The sequence below is a fragment of the Camponotus floridanus genome, unplaced genomic scaffold, assembly GCF_003227725.1.
Source record: "Camponotus floridanus strain SB8 unplaced genomic scaffold, Cflo_v7.5 scaffold21, whole genome shotgun sequence".
In the NCBI taxonomy this organism is placed as follows: Eukaryota; Metazoa; Arthropoda; class Insecta; order Hymenoptera; family Formicidae; genus Camponotus; species Camponotus floridanus.
The window spans coordinates 1,943,043-1,968,388 of NW_020229337.1; the positions used below are offsets into that span (position 1 = coordinate 1,943,043).

Below are 25,346 nucleotides of genomic sequence, written 5' to 3' on the forward strand. Positions count from 1 at the left end.
TGACGTCTGTAAATCTCAATGAGTTGGAACGCGCAACGAGAATTAATTACAGGCATATTACGAACACTAAAGGTTGCATTTGAGTGAAAATTATATAAATGAGAATGAGATAAAAAATCGTAGCAGAAAATAAATATTTTCTGCTGTTTTTTGCAGAAGATGTTCATGAAAGTTTCATATATATAATCGCATTCGTTATAAACTCGCATAAAATTTCCGATGCGGAAAAATATTTTCGGGCAAACACAAAATAAGATGGAATTTTTCAAGGAAATACGAGGAAAATTTACTTGAAAAAAACAACTCGTTGGTTCTTTCAGCATCTTATTACATTCCGACAAGTCGTTTTGGGACAAGTCATTCCTCTTGCCGAGAAAATAGCTCTTCAAGTATTTTCTTGCGGAAAATCGAGAAACGACTTGTAAATAACGCAAACGGAAGGGGACGACATAAATTTCGACATCATCAAAGGATAATCATAGGAGGGTGAAAATTGATAGAGGCAGAGATATGAGAAGGAAAATGTCGTGTGCATTTATTCATGTTCAATTGACGATAAAGTAAAACGGAAACTCAATTCGTAAAAGCAAAGTATAGAAAATAAAACTAGACCTGTATAGTGAACCACTACGTATCAAATCAAAAAGGGGAAAATACAGGAAAAGATAGTGAACTACTACATATAATGAAGATACATGAAGCTTGAAGATATTAGAAAGAAAAATATAGCTTATCGTTAAAGAAGAAAAAAATTGACAAAATTTTAACGCAATTTAGGTACAAGAACTGTATGCAAAAAAAATTAATAGACTTAAATTTCTTAGCGTATTTTTTTGACTAATTTTAAATCGAGGAATATGGATTTTAAACAGTATTTTATTTACAATTCAAAGATACTTTCATAAATTGTTATGCTCTATATAAAGAATTTTAATTTGCTAAGATATCCTATATATAAGTAATTAGTTAATTGCGCGCGACCAATTCTAAGAATGAAATGCCTTCGATATCAATTCTGTTGTCAGTTAATTAAATGAATTTCGTTTCATATCATTTCATTACAAAAAAAGAAATCAAAAAGGGGAAAATACAGGAAAAGATAGCGACAAATAGGTTGGATGGGAAATAATCGTGGACGCGAATACACGAATATTCACTCTCGATCCTGGCATGTATTTCATGGGCTTGCATTCTATCGTAAAAAAAGTCTCTCTCTCTCTCTTTCTCTCTCTCTCTCTCTCTTTCTCTCTCTCTCTCTGTTTAGTCCATAAAGTTCGAACTGCCACTACAACGATCCTCGTAAACGCTTCTCTTAATCGAACTTCGTGCTCTGAAAGCAACTTTCTTCTATAAGGAAGAGAGGGGAGGACTAAGAAGGATCGAGGATGTGTTATCGAAGGAAACTTACCGAAAATGCGGACTTGCCCTACCCTAAACTTTGCTTACGCGTATTTGGTTCGAATAGTTTTGATTATCAGCCATGAGACGACGAAAAGTTTTCGGACGTATCACACTATCGGACATCTTTCAGTGGCCAATCGCGTAAAACTATTATTAAAAATTCACAATACGACAGATAAATTAGACAAAACATCCTTTGCAATTAATTAGCGCAAGTAAACGAAAAATTATTATTGAAATATACGACAGAACAAGATAATTAGCACACAAAACAAAATTTTAATAAAATAGTGAAATGAAAAAAATTACGATATAACATACATATATATCTAGAAAGAATGTAATAAAAAGTTTGAACTATAAGAGAAAGTCTTTAATATTAAATTCATTTTCATTAAATGTTTAAATTAATATTTAATGAAAGCGCATACATGTAAAAATGTAGTCCATTTTAAAATGAAATTTTCTAAAAACATTAAAAACACATTACATATATGTATAAATTATTAAAAACATAAATCATATAATAGTAATATTTTCAAAAACTTATTACTTAAAAACTTTGAGTAATAATGCAAAATATACGGAAGAAAAAATAAATAAAACAACAAAGAGCTACAAGTTTAAATATAAATTTAATAATTAAAATGTACAAGTATTACATTTTGAAATATAAAATAATTAATAAAAAAATTTGAATACAAAAAACTAAATCAAATATAAACACGGATAGAACAGATAAGTTTCGAGGGTACCATAAAGATAGAAAGCGAAATATCGTGACGTCATTTATCTCTCTGAATCGAAGATAATGATAAAAAATTAAAAAACGATAACTCGACAATGTCAGCCTGAGAAGAACATCCCAGGAATATTCGAGGAAAAGCTTTTTTTGTCAAGGAGCATACACTGTTAGTTTTATGCGACGAATCCGTCGTCTGCTTCCTCATTCTTTGCTCTTCGTACGTCCGGCTAAAGTATTTTTATTATATATCTTTGGACACCCTCGACGGTGATATCTTTTGTGCGCCACCGATCTTTATGAAACATACACAATGACGTCCGCCGGGGGAAGAAATAAAATGTATGAATACCACGAACGATACATGCGCCATATTAAAGCTCTCTGACGTGGCAAGAAAAGTTTTCTGTATGTCGCGTATAGTGTCCTTCTCAATCGTAATAATGAATTTCATCAAACTAATTTGAATTCTAAAGAGATATATATGATCAATTGGCTGTGAGAAAGAGAAATGATGAAACTGCAATGATCGACACAATGCAAATAGCAGCAAAAAATCAAGTAGGGATGATTATTGATGAGCATAAAAAATTATCGGGTTTCCAATCAACAGTCTTCAAATGGAAAGAGATAATTCGAAATGCGTTTCAATGAGTACTTAAAATATCAATACTAACGGATTTCACAGAAAAGCACGATAAAAGAGGATAATAATTAATTGTCTCGATAATTATCGAGAAATGTGATTAATCATGTCGGCGAATAACGTTCGACAAAACGTTAAAAAAAAGCATGGTTATATTTAATCGGCGATAAGCAAAATTTTCGCATAATTGATAAATCCATTTAAATTCGCGCGTTTAAATGTTAAAAACCAAGTATTTTGACGATAGTCGATTTTACATTTATTTCCATATAACGAAAATAATTTGATTAGTTAAAAATTTAATAAAAATTATAATGCCGTATTCACTAAAAAATTAAAAACTAGTACTAAAAATACTGAATTTGAATGCTTTTAAAATATCTTGTGCTATATGATATTCTTTCCATAATATATGAACAAAAATATGCTCTAATAAAAATTGTATTGTTTGTTTCATTATGCTTAATAATATCTCTTATATCTCCGTTAATTAAAAATATTCCACGTGGAATTTTGACACATGAATGTGCTAATACTAGCGTATCTTTCGGATATGTCCTAACTGACAGCAAACACATTCAAAACGTACTGAACTGAATTCGCTCTTTGACAGATTAATTCCTTAAAAAAACCTACAATATCTCGGGTCATGTCGTATATATTAATCGAAATCGAAATTCTAGTGCAAAAATATATTAAGTAGAAATTTATTTTAAAAATTCCATTTTAAGAATGTGAAAATAAAAAAAAATTATAAAAAGAAATATGAAAATTATTTGATTTTCAGAACATTTCCATTAAAATTAGTAGTTTTAAATAAATACATTACGTAAAAAAAAATGTCTAAATGTAAAATTTTATCATACATTTATGGTAAATTTCTAATCGATGAATATCTTAATAATAATACTATTAAATTTATTTGACATATATAAAAATCAATATTTAATAGATGTTACATTTAATTAATATCCGTTGGAATAGATATCTAACACTATGCTTTATGTGTGTGTAATAATCTGGTACAATCTATTATGATATATAACTATTTTAATCACTAATAATAAATTACGGCCTATCATCGATAAAAATTTTATTATACACACAACGATAAAATATATATCTTACAAAATTATATAACATAGAAATCTGAATAGATGTTTATAATTCAATTTAATTAATATCATATTTAATTAATATTACTACCTCAGTGGAGTTAATTAATTATTCTCAGGTATATTGAGAATCGCGGCAAAGAAAAGAAATAATAAACAAAGTGGAATAGAGTAACGTGCATGAATAACCAATTGGAATGAACTAGCTGGGATGCCAGCTGGCGGCCAACGACTAGAAGATTACGAAAATCTGGCTGCGAAGCGAAAAACTAAGTTCGTCTTTATTGGAAACATAAGTGGCGGAAGTCTTTCTCTCCTTCGATACTGCCACGTGTCCTCCTGTTTAAATCGAATTTTAGATATTCCGGCTGCACGCCTTGTCGATCCAATGTTCTTCGATATCGCTCGAAGCGCGAATACGATTGGAAATCTCAATATTTGCGAGTACTTAACGTATGAAACTTGAAAATTTTACTAGCTAATATTGTGCGTTTTCTTTCAGTCTCGATTTCACCCCTTACATGCTGGCTGTGCAAAATTCACGAGAAGAGTTTCGTTCTCGAGAACTCGGAGTCTCAAAGACATTATCGTTTATCAAACAACGATCGAAAATATTTTGATACGAGAATATAGATGCACGTATTTATTATAATTACGTATATATTATATAATTTGATATTACAAAATTATAAAGCAAAAACTTCATTCGTTTTTATAGATTCTGTATTTTGAGATATTCTTACAAACTTTTGATTTCATGTGTACTCGATAGTGATTAATTGAGCTTCGAAAACTTGGCAAATCTTGATAAATAGAGAGAGCGATTGTTTATTAAGGAATAATGTATATTTGGGACAAAATCTCTCATCATCCTGATTATACGTTTAATTAACATATAAGTGAAACGTCAATGCAGAAATACTCGGGATGAAACGCAACGTACAGAGGAATTACAACATTTGAGGCTGTTAATTATTCGTTTGTTGCTAATTCGGAGTGGTCGCCTGCGCGCATCGATTGAGGCGACAATAACGACGATTATAGCTGCAATTTATCGAGATAGAAAGTATTCATCCGGTTGACCAACAGCGAATACAGATTTCAAACAGTTGGATTTAACGGCAATATTTATGATTCGCTCTTGGCGATAATAAGTGCGCGTAAACATTTAACATGACAGAATCGTCGGCGCCCGGCGAACGGTTGATTTTCGATCAAACGACGCGCTGTCGCGAGCGAAAACAATGCACACCGGTGGGAATTCGATCACATGGGGATGTCGATTTCCGCGAGCGAATAATCCGACAGGTTTGTTCCTTCTTTTCTACATGTGTGTGACAGCTATAATAATACAACCACTACCACTAGTATCGGTGGCATTACGTAAAAGCAGGAACGACAAAATGGTCGAAAACAACAATTCGATATCCGATTTAAAGTAACGTTTAATGTCCGTAGCTACTTTATCGTTCAATCAGATCAGTAGTCTGGGAAAATCAATCGTTTACTTAGAGGAGATCTTAATAGAGGTTTCTTTCAAATAGGAGTTTTTCGTTGCTCTTGTCTAGTGTTCATTAAAACGACGAAAAACTATACACTGAGAATACTAAGCTATTTTCTAAAAGGTTTTTACTATTTAAATAGTACGCGAATTTTTGTATACAAAACAATTCTTAAAGAGATTCTATTAAATAATTTTTTAATTAAAATTAATTATGTAGCATTTACAAACAATATAAAATAATACGCTTAACATAATCGGAAATATAATAATTTTTTACCTTACAATAATAAAAATAGTCAATGTCGCAGACAGAGGAAGCAGAATTTTATTTTAACATGATTTATCGACAATTGTGTCCGATACTCCATCTTAGATTATAAATGACGTTAATCCGACTCGTAGCAGAGTACGAAATTTTACGCATTTCGCACACGCAATCGATATCCGGGTCGCGTCATACGACATTCCATCAATGACATTCCATCAATCTGGAATCGGAGGGAACGATGAATGCCGGGCGGCGTAAGCGACTCTTCGGGCTCGTCGGCCCCAAAGGGGCGAGCCCGTCCGGTATTGTTAATCGTCACGAGCGAATAATCTGGTCCACGTTTGTACGCGCATTAGCCCGGCTCGTATGCATACTGAAATCACGAACGGAAACGACTAGACGGCCTGCATAAATACGCGAGGACGTCGCGTTGGACTAATCAATTTCGTCGAATCACAGAGAATTTTCAATGTTCGAGCCCACCCCCGTGCCCCTTGCTACCTTGCTACGTGTGTCTGCGACGCGACACGGGACTGAAGAGCACGAGAAAGGGGTGAGGAAGCGAAGAGGGGAGGGAAAGGGTGGTGAAGAGGGGAAGATTGGAGGGAGTTTTATTGTTCGACTAATTCGGCAAAAGAGAATTGATTGCTAGTCCTCGTTGGCTCTGTCGTCCATTGCGATACATACACGAACATACCGTGTTAGCTGCGTCCTCCTCTTCCACCGTTCCCTTTGTCGATAATCGAAATTTAACGGTATCCGTTGGTCAGCGAATCGCCCATTAAGGGACAAAAAAAACACCGGACACATATCGAAACACGAGTGCATTTACTCGTTTCCAGAGTTAACGAGAACGAAGAGGTCGCAAGATATATAATAAATATGTCAATGTATAATATATGCATAATCGAAATCTATTGGTATAAAAAGATTGAGCGTTTTATTCTTTCGAAAATTTATTATATTTTCTTCGAAAAAGCAATGTACAACGTACAATGAGAAAATTATAAAAGACTACCTCAAAATATCGTGATATAAATGAAAACTTTTACGAGTATACTTTTACAAAGTATACAGAATATTTTTCTTTCTATTATCTTAAATAAATGTTTATTTTAAACATATTACGACATAAAACAATAGATAATGTATTCAGAAAAGAAACTTTTTATCGAACATTATCATTTTGTTTTTTTTCTGATACATATTTTTCCAATTTAAGTCAACTTTACAATTAAATGATGAAGTGATAGCAATTTTCAAATTTTGTACAGGAAAGAGAAATTACAGCTCTGCGAAAATCATAATATAATACTTAAGCATAAATATTCAAATAACTCGCGCAAACTTTACTAGGAAGTTCATTTTATTCGCCCCTTTGGCGTATAATTTATTATTCATTACGCTTTAAGCAATTAGATCGCGCTAAGCAACTGCTTAACAGATATACGAGAAAACGCAAGTAGAGAGCGTGGAGAATTTAATTTAAGGGAGCACAAATGTTATATGTACTGTCGCATGGTAATAATGCATTAACGGTAGAAAATTACGAAATTTGTGCTTAATTTTATCATATACTCTTTTTAATTATAATTAAGCAATCACGTCTCAAATTGACGTCATAGAAACTGTTAGTATAAAATATAATCCATACATTCGTTCTCTTAATTTATTTCCAGAATATGGATGTGGATTATTATCTAAACTACTAGCTAAGTTAACGGAATATCTCGAAATGAATCATTTGTGTTAATGAGGTAAACCCCTCGCTTTCCGCAAGTAGATCTTTACTTCGAGATTCCTTTTGACACTTTCCACCCTCATCGTAGAAGCAATCAACTACGCGTTAAAGATACCACAACTTCCTCAAAAATAGCTTCGTCTTTAAACAAAGATCTCTATGTATTGTACTTTGATTTATTTAACAAGCTAACAATAAGTAGCACGCAACGTAGAATGTATCTCCATATATAAGGTCTCTAAAAAATTCGAACTAGATAAGAATGAGAATCTATTGCTGAAATATAGATTTAATTTTTTTATAATTATTTTTAAAAATTAGAGAACGCGTTTAATATTTTATTGCAATAAAAAAAAGAATGATAATATTCTGTAAATTATATTTTTTTTATTAGGTTCATAAATTTTCTTCAAATTGAGTAGAAAAGCAGACTTTCTTACTTTGTTTGACTTTTAAGGCTTAATTGATTAGAATTTTAATTTTTAATATTAAACAATCCTCTAATTAAAATTGGAATTAAATTTTTATGAAGAAAAGATGAAATAAAATTCTATAAAGAGAACAAAATTCGATAAATCTCTCAAGGAATGAATTTTTCTTTTTCGCGAACACCCAGTATATACATGTACGTGTTCCTCATCGCGTGTAGGCTTGAGTCTCATTCTACGATCATCCATCTTTCTCGAGTCTACTCAAGAAACGGACGATGAAGGGTGGAAGAGAAGGGTGGCACTTTTGTACAGGAAGAGGGTAAAAGAAGAAAGTGCGTGTTTCGGATTTCGTGAGACGATTTCGCCCGCCCCGACGATCTTCATTAACGCCTTAATTAGCGTCGAAATGATTCTAGGCAAAAATAGTTTCATTCGCGGCAACATATCAACAACACGTCTCTCATTCATTAAGACTCGTTGCATTAATCGCGTAATCACCTGTCGTCTCTATCGGTTCCATTGTACGATCTTCCGTCGTATTCGCTGTCAAATTAGGTACTTGATGCAGGTCCGAATAACAAATCGCTGGATGATTTGTCTCGATCGACACATCAAGCGTTCACTGAGAACGATAGACGAGGATGCCAAGAACCGGTGTCAACAAACGACTGGTCTAGACTCTTAAACTTTCTCATCACCTTAATGGCGTACTTCTCTTTCTCGTTATACTTCGTTTAATTTTAGAGTCACCGAACTTTTTGATTTTAGAATTTCACGGCAACCAGAGAGACTCTGAGAGATATTATAATATCCCGACATCTCTCTAGCGACTCTAGAGATCGGTGAAATTTGTGAGAATTAAATAGGAACTAAATGATACAAGGGCGGAATTCTGAATATCGCTAATTTTTTTAACTCGACGATTAATCCGAGAGTTAATTGGAGGGAGATAAATTTTCTCCAATTTAAAAACATATAAATGCTTTTTTTTGCAGCTTACCTTGTGCGAAAAAAAACTTGTGCAAGCTGCGTGTGTATGATACATGTAAATTTAATAATCACATTGCTATGCTAAAGCGCGGACGATGATCGGATTAAAACATTAAGCGAGCTTCGTTTCACCGCGTTTACATATTTCTCCCTCTATTTCATAAAAAAACGAGGTAAAAAAACATTTCTGACCTAATATTAAAGGGAGAATCGTTGTTTATTCGCCCCGTATTTTATAAATTTCACGTTACACGAGCGCGTGATTGCATGAAAAATTCGAAGTTATTTTCGTCGTGCCAAAATTCTCACATTCAAATCATAAGTGATTTGTAATCAAAGCAATCGCGACACATTTTCCATACATTTTTCATACGTCGCTCAACTTGAACGGTCACGTTTACTATTCGAGTTCACCAGAATGTTTTAAATCGATGAAAGCCTCTCCACAATGAAAACTACATGACAAAGACCATTCAACGTGGTGCTTCGCGATATATCCGGTGCAGATAATAACTCGTCTAATGAAAGCGTTACACGCCACACGTAACAACGCATGCGATACCACCCATAGAGATTGCATCGGATCCGAGTTTCTATCTGTAATTCCGCTCGCGCAAGCGCAAGACAGATCATTAAAAATTAAAAACATGTAAATAATTATATCCATAAAGCACATTTGTCGAGATAATGTCGCGATCTTGGCGAGAGATAATGAGAAAGATACGAAAAAAGAGAGTGCCGCAAAACTGGTTAGGTCAAGTGAGGTAGTTGACATTTACATACACAATAAATGAATAACACAATAAGTGAATAATTTTCCGAGGAAAAAAATATTTACACACATAACGAAGCAAATAATATAAATATTAAAAAATACAATATAACGTATTATAAAAAAAATTACAAATATTTTTGTTTAACAATCATTAAATCACATTTAAAACTTTATTTTAAATTGAAACTTTATTGTTCGTAATTCGCTTGAACGGATTTATATCTGATTTTTTATTATCTTATTATTTTAATAATATTGTTAGCTCTAATTATGAAACAATTTTGCGATATAATACAAGTAATTTTAGGAAAAATCATACAAGTGTGTTTTTCTGACTGAGCTCGAAAGGAACAAAATTCTGTATCTGAAGTTTTTTTTACATTATTAAAAAATTCAGTTACAGGATATATTACATGAGTTCTCCTATTCTCAAGAAAATCTTGCTGATGACAAAACAATCGCTCGGCAGGAGATGTGAGAGATGACATGAGAGTGATGTGTGTCCGCGATGGTTTTTAGGATGTCGCAGGAAAACGCGCGAACAGTTTTTTTGATTCTGTTTTGTCGCACCTGACGCTGTACATTAATAGCGAAAAGATCGCTCGATACGACGAAACAATTTGGCAAAGCTTCATCGTGAATACATAAATAAATTTCTTGCAACAAGCTTAATGAACCTTACTGAACACGCAAATTCATCGTCGCTTTGACGATCAAATCAGTCTATCAATAATTAAACAACATAAATTACTCAAAAATTACTGGCCTCGGTACATAACATTTCAGTTAATAAAAAATCTTTTAGAGAGAAAATATCCTTCGTAAAAAATCTATGCGTAAAAAATATGCGAAAAGTCTCGTGAAAAAAAAAATAACATCGCGCGCGATATCGCGTGCCGTAGAAAGAATTGAATTGGAAATTCAATTTCGTACATAGACGATCTTATCTTGGCGATGAAGGAAGAGCACGGGTGGATATTCAAAATCGGTATTCGATTTCTCCTGCTATTATTAAAGGTAAATAACCGCCGGAAACGAACCGTCCTTTGCGCGACGCAAACAGCGAAAAGTTGGAGTAAGGAGAAAGAAAAATAGACAAGAAAGAAAGAGAGAGAGAGAGAAAATCATCCTTCTCGCGTTCACGCGAATTCCGTCGGTTTTTCAAAAGATGCACAGAAAAGTTTTCGCGAGGAGAAATCGAAGTGTCTAATAGGGAACACGGGGGAACATCGCGGATGAATACTGCCTGTCGCGTCTCGAGAAGGAACGAATATCGATTTATCGTCCCTCGAAAAGTTTTGCCCTCGATCGCACCGCGATTCGACTGTTGTTTGACTTTTGGGAAAGGAAAGACGCAATGGGATATGTTTCCTTCTTTTGAACCGATTGTAACTTCCCCTCACGGATCGCTGACGCGACGAACTTTCGATAAAACAACGGACGGATATCGCGTAATGCCCGAAGTTGCCGGAAGTTACCCCAGGAGATGTTCCGCGTTGTATCGCGTGGACGGAATAATATTCAAGATTTGCATAAAAGGAACGTTTATGTAAACGTTATATAATTCTCTCCAACTGATATCTTAACTGACATTTCATCCAAAACGCACTCTCGAAAACTCATAAATTAATGATAGCGATACATATAAATCTCGCTTGTTCTTCAACAAAATGCGAGATTGAGAAATATATGTGCGGACATGGGCAGTTTTATCAAACGCTCGTCGAATTAATTAATTAATCTGCAACAGGCTAAAAACGTCACGAATGAGCCTCTACTTCCGTCGACAGTTCCATCAGTCAACATCCGTCATTTTTAATACGTCACGACCGCTGTTGTTACATCTCGGACAAAAACCGGGGAGGAAATTCTGCGCAATGCAACGCTACATCTCGTGCCATTACCCTCCGACAAAGTTATCGGAGTCCGGTTACCTTCAACGTTGCGACAACTTGGAGCATTAACGTGCGGGCCGTGAAATTATGCCGCGCCGCACATCATCCGTAACGATACGGACGTTCGCATAATCGAACCAGAGTACACGCCGGTCCCGCATCGCCCCCCCCCCCAACCCCCGCCGACTCCCCCGTCCACCCACACCTCCGACGGACGCACCCGGCAGCGCGTAAAGCAAAGCCAGTTCGGATGCAAATCTTCGTCCGTTTTGCATTTTGTCATCCGCTCGGCCTGACCCGGGGCGGCGAGAATCAGCCGGTGCAAGAGAGCGTTACAATGCGATTACGCAGTGGCGCTCAAGCACTCGTCGCGCGATTCGTCGGATTATTCCGCTCAATGTTATCTCGCGAAATTTTATCGAGATGATTGACTGACTAAGAAGACGAATTTGCATCTATGGGAGGAAAATATTCGAAGATGTGTGAATATTCGATGATGTTGGTGCCCAGTGAAGTCTTTACGCTCATGGGACTATTTTAAGTCAGTGCTACCACTATTTATACAACTGTGAATTAACAGTCCTATTTTTAAATGAGATATTTCGTAAATACCGAATATATTCACTAATATTGTTAGCGCATCTGATTCGATAAATCGTGGTGCTCCAGTTTGCGAAACTATTATAGTCAACGTTGCCATTATTTACGAAATTAATAACAGAGATTCCCACTTGACCAAGAAATAATCAGAAAATGAACAGGAGCTATTGTTAGCTGAATATATCGCTAATGTAATCCAATAAACTTTGGTACCCTAATTTATGAAATTATTTTAGTCGCAGTTATAGTTTAATATTATCTAATGATAGAGAACATTTACAGATTCATCTACATCTCTGTACGCAATGATAAATAAATCAAAACTATTAATGATTATATTATGCAAACTGATATAATTCAATCTTTGATGTTAAATCAATAATGCATCACAAAAGCACAAGTTGTTTCAACTATGAGAGAGATATATATTAGAGAAATTTGAAATAGTTTTTCCAATTTTTGATAGAGATACATTATCATTTTTTAAATTAAAAATTAAAAGAATATATATATGTGAATTTTTCCTCAATTTGAATATAATGCCAATTAATATAATTTGATTAAAATATAAAAATTAATTATTATTAAAAATAAAATGTAATTAAATTTTACATTTTATTCGCTTTTTATTCAAGTTATTTTTAATAATAATTAATTTTTATTTAAATAATTTTATATATATTTTATATTTTCATGAACTCCAAACTATATGATATAATTCTAAAAAGAAAGTACAGTTTTACATTTCGCATATGAGACATTTTTATGACGTCTCTATAATTCGGCTTTATCGCTCGTTATGAGAAACAGTTTGTAATGGAAATCTGGCAAATATACGAGGAATGATGCGCGAAGTGTCAGTCCGGTGGATAATCACGTTACACGAAAATTAAATGACGCAAAGCCGACGCAGAGCAAATTCACAGAGCATTCCGATACGAAGTATGAAACGCCGGTTACGATTGGGCAATCGAGCCCGGTATAAACCCGTAAAACGCGCCAAATGCGTGATGTAAATCTCGGTTCATTTTACATTACGTCACCAGCCGGCGAGGGGCGAGGCTGCTCGTAAATGACGCGGATGGTATAACACCGGTCCACGATTATGCGAGCAATGACACAGCTCCCACACACATTTACGAATTTTCACTGACTTTTACGAATGCGCGGAAAATTTACGTTCTACATGCATACGTTATTTTCTATATAAGTGCGCAAATTACACAGTTGAATAAATTAAAAATTACAAATTAAATAGCAGCTACACCACAATTTACATATAATGTTTTATTTTCACGCTTTTTTAAATATTTTACACATAAATCGAATTGAATAAAATTATGTAATACATATCAATTATGTAATACATATCAAGCGTCCGTAAAAGCCATTGCAAAATATTAAAACCGATAGGATCTTGAGTGTTGATAAATTTCAAGTCAAATATTTTGTAAACGATCCCCATGGCATTTGACGTATGAAAAAAACATAATAATATCTGTCTATACAATTGGAGGAATAAAACATAACAGATTGAAAAAACCGAAAAATTGAGAAATAACAAATAGAGCGAAAATTAGCAAACTGGAGCAACGCCACTGAGGAAATGATGGGAACGAGTCGGCGTATTAACCGAACGAGCGTAATTCCCATCCAATTGAAAAATGCTGGGCCGCTCTGTGCACGAAAACATCCCGAATAAATATTTATCCGACGGTACATTCATCATACAGCGCAGCGTTGCGCACGTATTCCGGCAAATTGCTCGCCTGATGCACTTCACTTAGCAAAACCGTCAAAGGGTTGGTACGTACAACAATGCACAACCGCCGGCCGCATGGCCCGAATATGGACAGCGACGACGGAGGGAGAGTGATGATGGATCCGGTCACGGAACAAAAGGAATGAATTAAAGCGGGTGCGCACGTGTGTATGATGGAAGGTCACCAAATTAAAATGTATGAAGGGAAAAATATCGCTTGACGGCGCCGGAGTTAACGATATCCGTCGTTTAACAAATTTTAGTCGTCAAACGAAGCGTAACTGGATACCGAGAGGTGTGAAAATTTCGTTATTTTCAAATGCTTATACATATATATATATTTTTTTTTTCAAGATGTAAATCCATGCAAGTGTGAAAGGTCCTGATAGAGTTCGCTTTTTTTGAATTTTTGACTAAAGGATTTTTTATATGACCAAAATAAAGTTCTACGATGATTAGCACAAGTTTGAAAAAATATTAACAAGTTTAAGAAAAATCTATACATGACAAATTTATTTACAAAGATACGAAAAAATGGAAAGAAAAAATGACTGGATATTTATCTGTGGCTGAAAAATTTAAAACAATTACGTCATTACATGTATACGTAATGTGACATAAAAAGAAAAAAACATGAGAAAAAATCCTTCGTGAAATACGCTAAAGATTTTTTTCAAGATGTAAATCCATGCAAGTGTGAAAGGTCCTGATATAGTTTGCTTTTTTTGAATTTTTACTAAAACATTTTTTTTATATTACCAAAATAAAGTTTTGCGATGACAAGCACAAGTTTGAAAAAATATTAACAAATTTAAGAAAAATCTGTACATGACAAATTTATTTACAAAGATACGAAAAAATGGAAAGAAAAAAATGACTGGATATTTATCTATATAAATCTATATAAAAAGAAAAAACATGAGAAAAAAATCCTTCGTGAAATACGCTAAAGATTTTAAGACAAATGTGGGAAATATTACTGCATGTTACATCATAACAGCACAGTTGATGTTGTGTCTCGATAATGTATATGGCAAATATTCGCTAACAGTTTAATACATTCGCGAACAGTACTAATCGCGGAAGTTATACATAATATAGGAGAGTTATATACATAAACCACAAATCTCCCCTTACGCAGTAATAGCAATACTAATGCAACTCGCATGAAGCTTAGGCTATTAAATCTATATCAGCTGTTTCGCAAAGCCCTATTTCTAGTTTAGCGCGAGCTTCGATAGACTTTCATAACATCATAGGCCATAACGTGCTTTGTATTTTCGGGTACAAATTCCTTTAAAATGGATATGAGAAGAAAGAGAAGAATAAAAAATTCTTAAGCTTTTCTTTGCGATTTTGAAAATATAATTCACACTTGTATCTTTTCATTCTATAAAAAAATGATGAGAGGCAATAATGTTTTTTAAGCGATTATACTATCACTCAAAACAGTTTTCTTGCCATTCTCAATAAATTTTACGGACGCATTTGATCGTTTTAACATCATCTCCACCATTGTAATCATAATTCGTCGTAACTTTATCCTAACGAATCTAGGTTTAATCTAGCGTTTCGCGAGATTGAATATCCATTATTTGGATATTGATATTATTCCTCAAGAGAGGGAGAGGGAGGGGGAGGATTATTTCAGGACAGAAATAGATATTATTTCGTATGGCTACACAATGTGAACATCCCCAGATCATGCTGGAATTATCTGACATATCTAGCCAAGAAACACTGGAATTTCTCGATAATGAAGTGGAAGTATCATTAACTAGCAATTAAAATAGTAAATAATTAATACACTAATAAATTAAATGAATATGACAGAATATGATATAACGAAAGAGATATTAAGCCAAACGAAATAAACAAACAACCCTTAATCTCCGAGACTGCTCTTCTGAACAAATCATCGTCTCCAAGTTAATCGTTATTCGATAATATGACGTATACATCATTCAGTATTTTCGTATTTTTAATTTATCGCTCTTCGTGCGAAAACGCGTGGGAAATTCGGACACGTGTGAGTTTGATCAAGCTTCAATGGACCGCGGGATGCGCGCCTGCTGGATTAAATCGCATCTCGCGCGAGCGTTACACGCGAACGATTACACGGATAACGCGACGTCACGCTCGGCAATCACTGAGCTAATGCTTAGACGGATCGCCTATTCGATCCGTGATGTAACCAGACGGATCGCCTATTCGATCCGTGATGTAACCATCATCCTATGCGGACATCTTACGTCGATCTAATATGATAATGAAATCTCGCCCAGAAGATGCAGCGCGATACTGGCTGAAATTGAATAGAGCACGTTTTATAGTCTTCATTAAAGGCAACCGAGGTGAAATAAGAGCGTGTGCCCTCTAGGGTTGAATGGATCGAGGGGCGAACCATCGACAAGAAGACGAAATGAACATGTATATACGTTTATATAACGCACGTTGCGAGATTTCTCGTCGACGGGGCTGGACTGGGTTATATGATGTTTACACGAACGGCTGACCAACCGACGCGCTGCTTTCACTCGGCAATGAATTCGCATTACGGTGGCGCCCGACGCATTAAACTATAACGACCGCCAGGACATTCAGTAGAACGGATATCCACCCTAAGCGAGAGACAGACTGCGAATAGTCACTCTGGTATTGTCATTGTATCGCGCGTCGTAATGGCCGCTTTTAAAACGTCAAACCGACCGAATGGCCGGCAATAAGACATCTCGGAGGGATCATCTGAACGATGATCACACGACCATCTGAAACAAACGTTCGCGTCGCATTCAGCTGGCAAGATTGTCGAGTCGTAAATTTGTAGCGCGTTTATTTACTTTTCCTCTCGGATCAAAAATTTGCCGTGTCTAGGTACAATCGTCATTTGAAGGTACCAAAAAATAGAGCTGAAATCATTATTGATTTTATTGATTAATTCTCAAATGTCGCGCAAGTAAAACAGAGAAAGCAGATGAAATAGAGCTAAGCACAACTCATTTCTCAAACAGACAAATAAAAATATGTAGAAATATTTTTTCTGGATAATTCACGTTATTATATTTCTTATTGCAATCAAAAAGAAATAATAACTTCTCGTGTTTATATATCGTTAAAATAGCATCCAAAAAATTAAATAATATACATAAAAATAATACTATTTGTTATATAAAAAATTAATATAAAATATTATATAAAATTAATATTATATAAAACGAATAAAAAGTGTAAAAACGCGTCCAAGTATCTTTTTCAAAGATTTAGAAATAACCTGGGGCGAAGTTAATAGAGAAAGTTAATAGCGCTCGGCGCAGCACAAGTCATTCGTGGTATTAAAAAATGTCTGAAATACGGACACGCGCGGAAGTGCTTCCGTTCTCTTGGTAGCGCGACTAGCGAGACAATGGCCTTCCTCACTCCTTTCCGCCCTCTTTATGTAACACCAACAAAAGACCCTCGATACGCGACTCTCGTGCGCTCTCACAATGCTTCTCGTGACATCCGTAGTCTCCATACGCTCTGCCCAGGGTACACATTGGAGAAGCACATTTTTAAAAAGTGGAGGAAAAAAGGGAAAAGGAAAAGAAGATGGCTACCAGACGATAATTAATAACCCAGTTTTTCGTAGCAAAGGCGGACATTCGCGTTTCACTATCTCGCGCGTGATCTTTTCTCGGATCAAATCAAACTCTATAGATTCCCGGCAGAGCAAAAAGAAATACGGAAAATCGTAGAGAGAAAAAGAGAGAGAGAGAGCACGCTCTCACCAACTCAAATCGTTCGAAGCGATCTAAACGAGATTTGCAGCTCTACTTTTCAATTTTGCCCCACCTGAAGGAGCCTTTTCATAGATTCTGCGAGATAGAAGCGACCGGGTAGGTAGGTAGGTAGGTAGATAGGTAGATAGGTAGGTAAGTAGGTATAGATAAGAAGGTTTCTCCCGGCGAGAAAGAGAGAAGGGTGAGGCGCGTACCTGGAGGATGGTATCGTGAAGGAAGAGCCAAGGCGAAATCGTTGCGAGGAGAGGCACGCTCATAAAGGACGAGTACGTGGCGAGGAAGCGCAATTTTCGAATCGAGCATCGACCGCGCAAACACATCTCCCGTCGTTTCCGAAGGCGGTCAGGGAGACGCGCCAGTTGACGAATTCACCCCGTGAGGACCTGGCTGAGGCCACCACGGTCGGTCGAGCTTCGGTCGAGCGATGAGGGGGAGAGAAGGGGGAAAATGGGGAGGCAGTGGGCTCAGTCGGCTCCGGTAATACGATAGAGAGTTAGGTAGCCAGCTACGTTATACCTTGGCAAGCCCATTATATCGCTCTGGGAATCCTTTGGGAAATAGTCTATGGCGTTGCCGGCCTGGGCCTCGATCAACCGTGAAATGTAGTCCGATACGTATTACCGGCACGGGCGGACGGGGGTTACAACCCGATACGTTTCGCCGGCATCTGGTCTATGGCGTTGTACACCATCGCGCCGAGCCGCCGTTACCTTCCGCCAACGGAGAGAATTACTATGAGCCTACTACGCGCTTAGGATTCCGCCTTCGCCGGAATTGCCGCAATTTCTCTCTCGTTCGGCCTGAGCTCGTGTAGTTTGTCGTGCTTGAACATGCGACACGGTAACATATTAACCCACGACTGCTGCAGGTTAGACATATTTTCGTAATGTAACGGCGGCCTCAACCTGACCCCGATAAATAAATGATGTCACAATCTATGATAGTCCAAGTTTCGTTGTCTTTGATTTCGCAAAATTAATTGTGAAATTTTCTCGGTAGAAATTAAAAGAAACCTGATACATGCGATTATATTTCGATCCATATCTTGAAGAGATATTTAAGAGTTTAAAAAAAAATGAATTTATCAGATTAGAATCTTACTCATTTTTAAAAAAAGCCAAACATTAATTTTCGGAATTGACTCTACAAATGATCATCATTATCGTTATTTTGGTAAAAAAATAAAGAAGTAACCTCGTTACGAGTAAAAAAAAGAAGCAATATCGTAGAAGATAAAAAAAATAATATTTTATATTCGAAAAATCGTTTCTCGTTAATTCTAACAATCGATTATGCGCAAGCAGACGAGTATTGACTATAGAAGACTATGGAAGAAAACGACCGCATCGCTACGTTTCGTCCAGCCTCGACAATGGAACTTTTATAAAAATGGCGCGAATAAGCGTTGGACAATATTTGATTAGATTTTACAAACAAACGCACTCGGACGAACGCTCGCCATACATGTGTAATGAATTTACATCGCGCCCCGGCGCGATTGCCTCTTTTATGCATTCGAGAGAGCGGGCGCTTGTACTCTCCTCCGCCCTCGTCCTGCTCTCGTCCTGCCCTCGTCCGTGAAACGATCATGAATTCAATGGTTTCCGATAACAGCGGAAGAGAGGGGGGGGGAGAGGAGAAGGAGTAGAGAAAATATAAAACAAAAAGAAGCGCCCGCGTAATTTACATAGGGGAGCGTTTCGAAGGTAACGCGCGCTTCGTCGCAAGCCGGGAAATAAATGTTTCTCCGATGCGCGCACATTTCTCGGGCGGAATCCTCGTACGGTGTGTCTTCTGAAATCAACAGACTCGGCGAAGTTTTCGAAGTCATCGATAACTTCGAGCGTCGCGAATAGGAGCGATATTGCGGATACGTCTCGCATAGAAAATTTTCTGACAACGGCACGTCGTTTATTTCAAGCCGCTGACGTTCACGATACATTGAATGATATTTAAACGAAACAAATAAATACTTTTGCTTTTATTTTTTTCGAAGAAGACACCGTGAGAAAAAAATGTCGGAGTAGAAATTTAAAAAATAGTTATTTCTAATAGTTCTTGACTTCAAAACTCTAACGAAAACTCGCGGAATTACTTTTATTTTGTTTTTAATAATGATTAATTGATTTTTATATCTTAATCAAATTATATTGATCGATATTATATTCAAATTATATATAAATATATATATGATTTTTTCCTTCAATCTGAATATAATACCGATTAATATAAATTGATTAAGATATAAAAATTAATTTATTATTATTAAAAATAAACTAAAAATAATTTCACATTTTTTTTTCATATATATAAATTCAGTTTGCGTTGAAAATTCTCTTTCTAGAGCTTCCTAGTTTTCCAACTTTATCTTACGATCGAAGAAATGACTATGGGACTCATGGGTAATTCGTTCCATTACCTTACGGTAATACACCTAAACGCAGTCTTGGGCACGATTCTCCCATTCTCAGACTAAACACATGAATTCTAATGCGGTAAAGTCAGGACACTGCACAAATTCGTGAAACGACGCTAATAGCGGTCAAGCTGACTCCAACGGCACAATATCGGTATCGGTGCTATTATCCGCAAGTTTATTGAATGTTAAAGTTCTGTAGAGAATTCTCCATTTCGTCCGGTTAAATTTCGCCGTCAGTCGTTGCTACGTAACCGGTAATTGGCACGTCAGGACAATGCGGTGTATCAGCGAAATTCCGCGCCGCAATGTTCATTTAATCAGAAACTACAATGGTAGTTGATCGGATTCCTTGCTACTGCGCGATCATTCAACGAATCAAACGTCGAGAATGAATAGACTCTCTTTTGCTTATAGCTAGATTGACTTGATACGATAAATCTGCCAGAGATCTGCGAGTGATCAAATAGCATTGCTCAAACAATATTACCGCGCGAGTTAGTATCGATTATATGTTTAAACTCCAACAAGATTTTCCGTCTCTCTTTTATTGTCCATCTTTTATGACTTAAGTATGTATATGTATATAATTATGCATGCTCAAAAAATTTTCCTGTGAGATTAAGATCTCTACAGATTTTTTTAGGACTTAAAAAATATATTTATTTTAAAATATTTTTATTCATATGGAATAAAAATAACTTATCTAGAAATATGCGATCATAAAAATAGTTTAATGTTTTCTTTTTTATGTACGTCATTATCGTGACGAGTAATATAATCTCAAAGCAGAACGAAAAAAGAGATTTACAGCGTTATTACAAATCCGCTTATGAAATTATTGTTAGAAGCTCATGTAAATGAGATCTACCTTTCGGCATGGCTATATAGAAGCCCTTAATACGCATTAGATGCGATAGGTGCAAATGGAATGATTCATGCCAACGACAGGAATAGAACTATTTCCCCTCACGTTCTCTTCTTCTTCAGGGTCGGTGAAGAGCCTTGAAGAGCTCGTGGGGTCAACAGTCGCTGTAGTACGAGGACGAGAAGCTCGTGTTTTTGCAAGCGTATGAATTTTTTCGACTCTATGGAAGTCGTATAAATTACGGCACAGCGATTTTTTAGTCTTCGATTTAATCTGAAGAAAGTGTACCGAGAGATTGCATTGATTTTTAATGATAATCGTAGACGTTTATATTATGATAGATTATGATGCATATTTTTAAAATGTGAAGCTTCTTTTATCACAAGCAGAAAAATGTGACTATTATAACACCGTATGTGCGGAAAAAAAAACCAAGAGAGAATTTAATATCTCGGTTATATATTTCAAGATCCACAGAAGCGATATTTGTTTCACACCAGACACTTAATGGAGGACTATTTTCTTTTCTTGCTCGCACTCAAGATATGGATAAGTTTTCTTCGTTCGCCGAGGACGTGACGCTCGCCCGCTTCTAGCGCATCTAGCGGCACTCTCAAGGTAAATTGATATATTTCTTATAAGATTAGATACGTCATTTTATCATAAAAAATATTTTACAATATCTGACTTCAATAAATTCATTGGAGATTATTTTATTGTTTTAACAATCAGTTTCAAATCGAACTCAAAAAATGTTATACGGCAAAACTCGTTAGAACCAAATTGGAATAATAGAAACTTTTTGATAAATTGAAAAATAATTGTCTCTCTTTTCTCTTTCGATAAAGAAATAAATCTACATTTTTATTTTTTTTTCTTGAAAAAATAATTTCATCCTTACGAATCTTTCTACTTGAAGGAGCGAATCGTTTCCTGATAATTATTAAGTGAATATTTACAGTATCTGCAATTTTGTAAAGACTTAATTCGATAATGTAAATTAGGATTATTGTTGTCAATTTATTTTACGATCTTCGTTATCCCACTTAAGGATTTATAAATGTTCTGCAATTATACAGAATATTGATTCGCGAATGCGTGAATTATCCCGGAAATGAAAATGAACGAAACCATCAATGGACCAACGCGCGTTGACAATAAAACAAATCCTTCGCGGCGCGTGGAAGCTCTCGCAGCTTCCACGGATTCGCGTGAGCAATTACGAAATATTTAACGATTAGCCCGAGGCGTAAATCCGGCGCAGACATCCGTCCGGATGCATTTATCTGGATAATTCAATGCGCGCGACCGACGTGACGAGGAGAGAGCTAACCATCGATCTCTGGCGTTTTTTCTGCTTGCAGCTTGCACATCGGGACATTCATCGTGTTTTGTTTTGTTGTAGCCTCACCCACTCATCCCCTATCCCCCTACAGGTTCCTGCATCCGCGACTTCGTCCTCTCCGCGTCCCCTACGGGGTCTCCTCCCATCAATGTGTCATCGCTATCAGCGGATCTTTCGCGTAGTTATCTCGAGCACTCGTCGCCGTCGCTCGCCCTTGACCATCTCCTCCCAATTTCGCTCCCTCGAGCCATCCTCCTTTCACTCGTCATCCCTCTCGCCCGTTCCTTCCTTACATTTCGCCCACTGTCCACCGTCATCCCCGCGACATCGACTCGCTCCGAGACGACGACGCCGGCTATCGTCAAGAACCACCATCGTTTCTCAAAGGTCAGTTATGCAACTTTATTACGCCTTTATCGTGAGTGACGTTTTGCGAGAAATCTCGCGTTACACAGGGTATCCCAGGGTGACGGAGTGCTCTTTTAACGAGGGTTTTACGATCGCCTTTCGAGCGCGTCTTCTCCTGGCAAACTCGAAACGGGAGGACATTATTCTCGTCGTAAAGATTTCTAATTTTCAACATTAAATATCTAGGCGAATAAATCTTACCTTAAACCTTTATCGAGATAGATTCAAGTTAAAAGTCAAGTTGAGAAGTAACTGTTTATTTACATATTCGAAATTTTCCTCCGTCAAATCTCTTAAAAAATTCACTATGTAAAAATAATAAAAAAAAAAAATAAAAATATTTTATATATATTATATATAATAAATATATTTTTACATAATATATTTATATAAATAAATATATAAATATATAAATATATAAATATATTTTTACATAATATATTTATATAATATTTTATAAATATTATATAAATAATATTTATATAATATTTATATTATATATATAATATAATTTATATTATATAAATATTATATAAAAATAATTCTATAGACTTAAGATTTTTCATTGTAATATATTTTAATCAACTTCCATGAAAAAAAATATCGTCGCTTCGAGCGACATTATGAAACAGCTATCATTCTTCTTAGTTTTCCTTCTATTATCTGTCGTTGAAAGAACTTGTGGTGGTTCTGCGATACCCTGGCATAACGGCAAAAAGTTACCGCACGTCACCTCGCTGATGAACGAAGGAAGACGAAGCTGCTTTCGCGCCGATATAAAGGGGCTCAACGGGTTCCCTGTGATTTATCGTCTTGGCGAAGGGTAGCCGAGTCCTTGTGACACGAGTCACGTGCCGTGTTCAAAGTTAAAGTTGCGCGACTCGGCGAAAATGATCTTCAATGCTGAGGCGGGGTCGAAGGGGAGGAAGAGAGTAAATTTTGTGTAGGACTTCCTTGGATTGATGTCGTCGATGGGAGGGAGAAATTTCGGGGGAGACTCTGTAAATGTATCCGCTTCCGATAAATCCGCCGATGGTTTGCGTAAACATTTTATCGTCTATCCCAAGCCAGATTGCGAGGAAGAAATCGAAGAAATATAGTTTCATGTTCATTCTACACACTTGGCGTTATCTCCATCGCTTCTTCTCGGACGCGCTTTTATAGCCACCGAAGCCTTGAGAGGGTCACAATCGAATATCGATAACTATTCGAAGAAGGTATACGTACGCGCATATACTCGGGGAGAAACATACGTAACTGTATATCTCATGCAATAACGTCCAGTGCTCCCCGGTGTCCTTAGACGGCGCTACGTCAGGCGGAAACGATACGACTGACCGTTTTTCGTAAAGGAAAACCACGCTAAAAAGGAAGCCAAAGGTTAAAAGCTGAAAACTACGCGCGGTAGGAGAAAAGAGACCTGTGGGGATACGAGCGAGCCGGATGTCTCTGCGGAGCTCCTTGCTAAGCTCGTAGCAGTCCTCGCGATGCTCCGAAAGCTCTTTGCGGGAAAGCCTCGTATCCTCGAAACGCACGTCGCATAAACGCTTCGCGTAAAAAGTACTGGCCGACGACCACGAAAATTCACGACGGGATGTATATTACCCAAAGGGAAAGGATACGAATCTCGCGGCACACGAGCGAGTTTTCTCCTCGACATCTTGTTTTCTTCTTGCCTTGTGCACTTGTAAAGAGTCGCGAAAATTTTTTGTTAGCCTTCTTGGGGACGCGAATTATTTTATTACACTGTCAGAAAATTATCAGGAATTATTTTATTACTATCAGGATTTAATATACTTTTCACAACTTCCTGCTTCTCTTTTCTTTCAAGGTTCAGAGCATCACGTTCAATGCAGAAAGAGATAGAGAGAATTAGTTAAATTTCAATTAGAATTAATCAGTGTTGGTGAAAATAACTTTAAGGTGACAATGCTTGAATGTGTTATCGCACGTTGAGATGTCAGCTTTGTCAGATTCGACTGTGTCATGCTCCGAAGTAATCGCACGCAAAGTATCACGTGTTCTTGTAGCTGCGAAGAAGGAACGGGGAATTCAGACATGCACATTCATATATACAAAATATATACATATATATATGTATATGTATGTATTCTTAATGTATCTGTAATGGACTTGCAAACTATTCAACGTGCGCGAAACTCGCGTTAACTTAAGCACGGCTACAAAGCCGATAGTTGTTAACTTCCGGGGATAAGGCGAGGGAGAGCCTTGAGACAAGGTACAAGTGCTGATTACCGCGCCTGTTAAGGATGGAAACTTTGTCGAAAACGAAGGTTTCATTAATAATTTAATCAATAAAATATAAAATAAATAAATAAGCGGTTCTCCCCACAAGTTTAATAAGGAACTTCGAAGGCCAACCAAAGATTTAATACGTCATCGTTATTATTATTCTCTAATTACACCACCATCTGTAAGATATTTAAAGCGTTTATAAAATTCATTCTCAAAACTCTTCGATTGATAAATTTGACGGTAACAATTGCGAGGTAAAAAACGTCCCTCGGCATAAATCAGGTAATAATTAACATATTAATTTTTAATTAACCTAAGCCAAACGACGTTGTCCCATGGAATTGATAACCGGCATTGGAGTGTCGGACGACCGCACAACTTTGCCGAAAGTAACAAACGATGGC

The 25,346-nt window shown here is 36.3% G+C and overlaps 1 protein-coding gene across 2 annotated transcripts in view; it reads left to right on the top strand.

Moving 5' to 3' along the window:
* LOC105253920 (protein vein) overlaps window positions 1–25,346 on the top strand; it is a 320,393-nt gene that overhangs the window by 292,275 nt on the left and 2,772 nt on the right. For both annotated transcript variants that reach the window (XM_020028313.2, XM_020028314.2), the window contains exons 6-7: window positions 21,477–21,551; window positions 22,298–22,665. In XM_020028313.2, coding sequence (XP_019883872.2) covers window positions 21,477–21,529 — 53 coding nt within the window. In that variant the 3' untranslated portion in view covers window positions 21,530–21,551; window positions 22,298–22,665. The remainder of the gene's footprint in view (window positions 1–21,476; window positions 21,552–22,297; window positions 22,666–25,346) is intronic.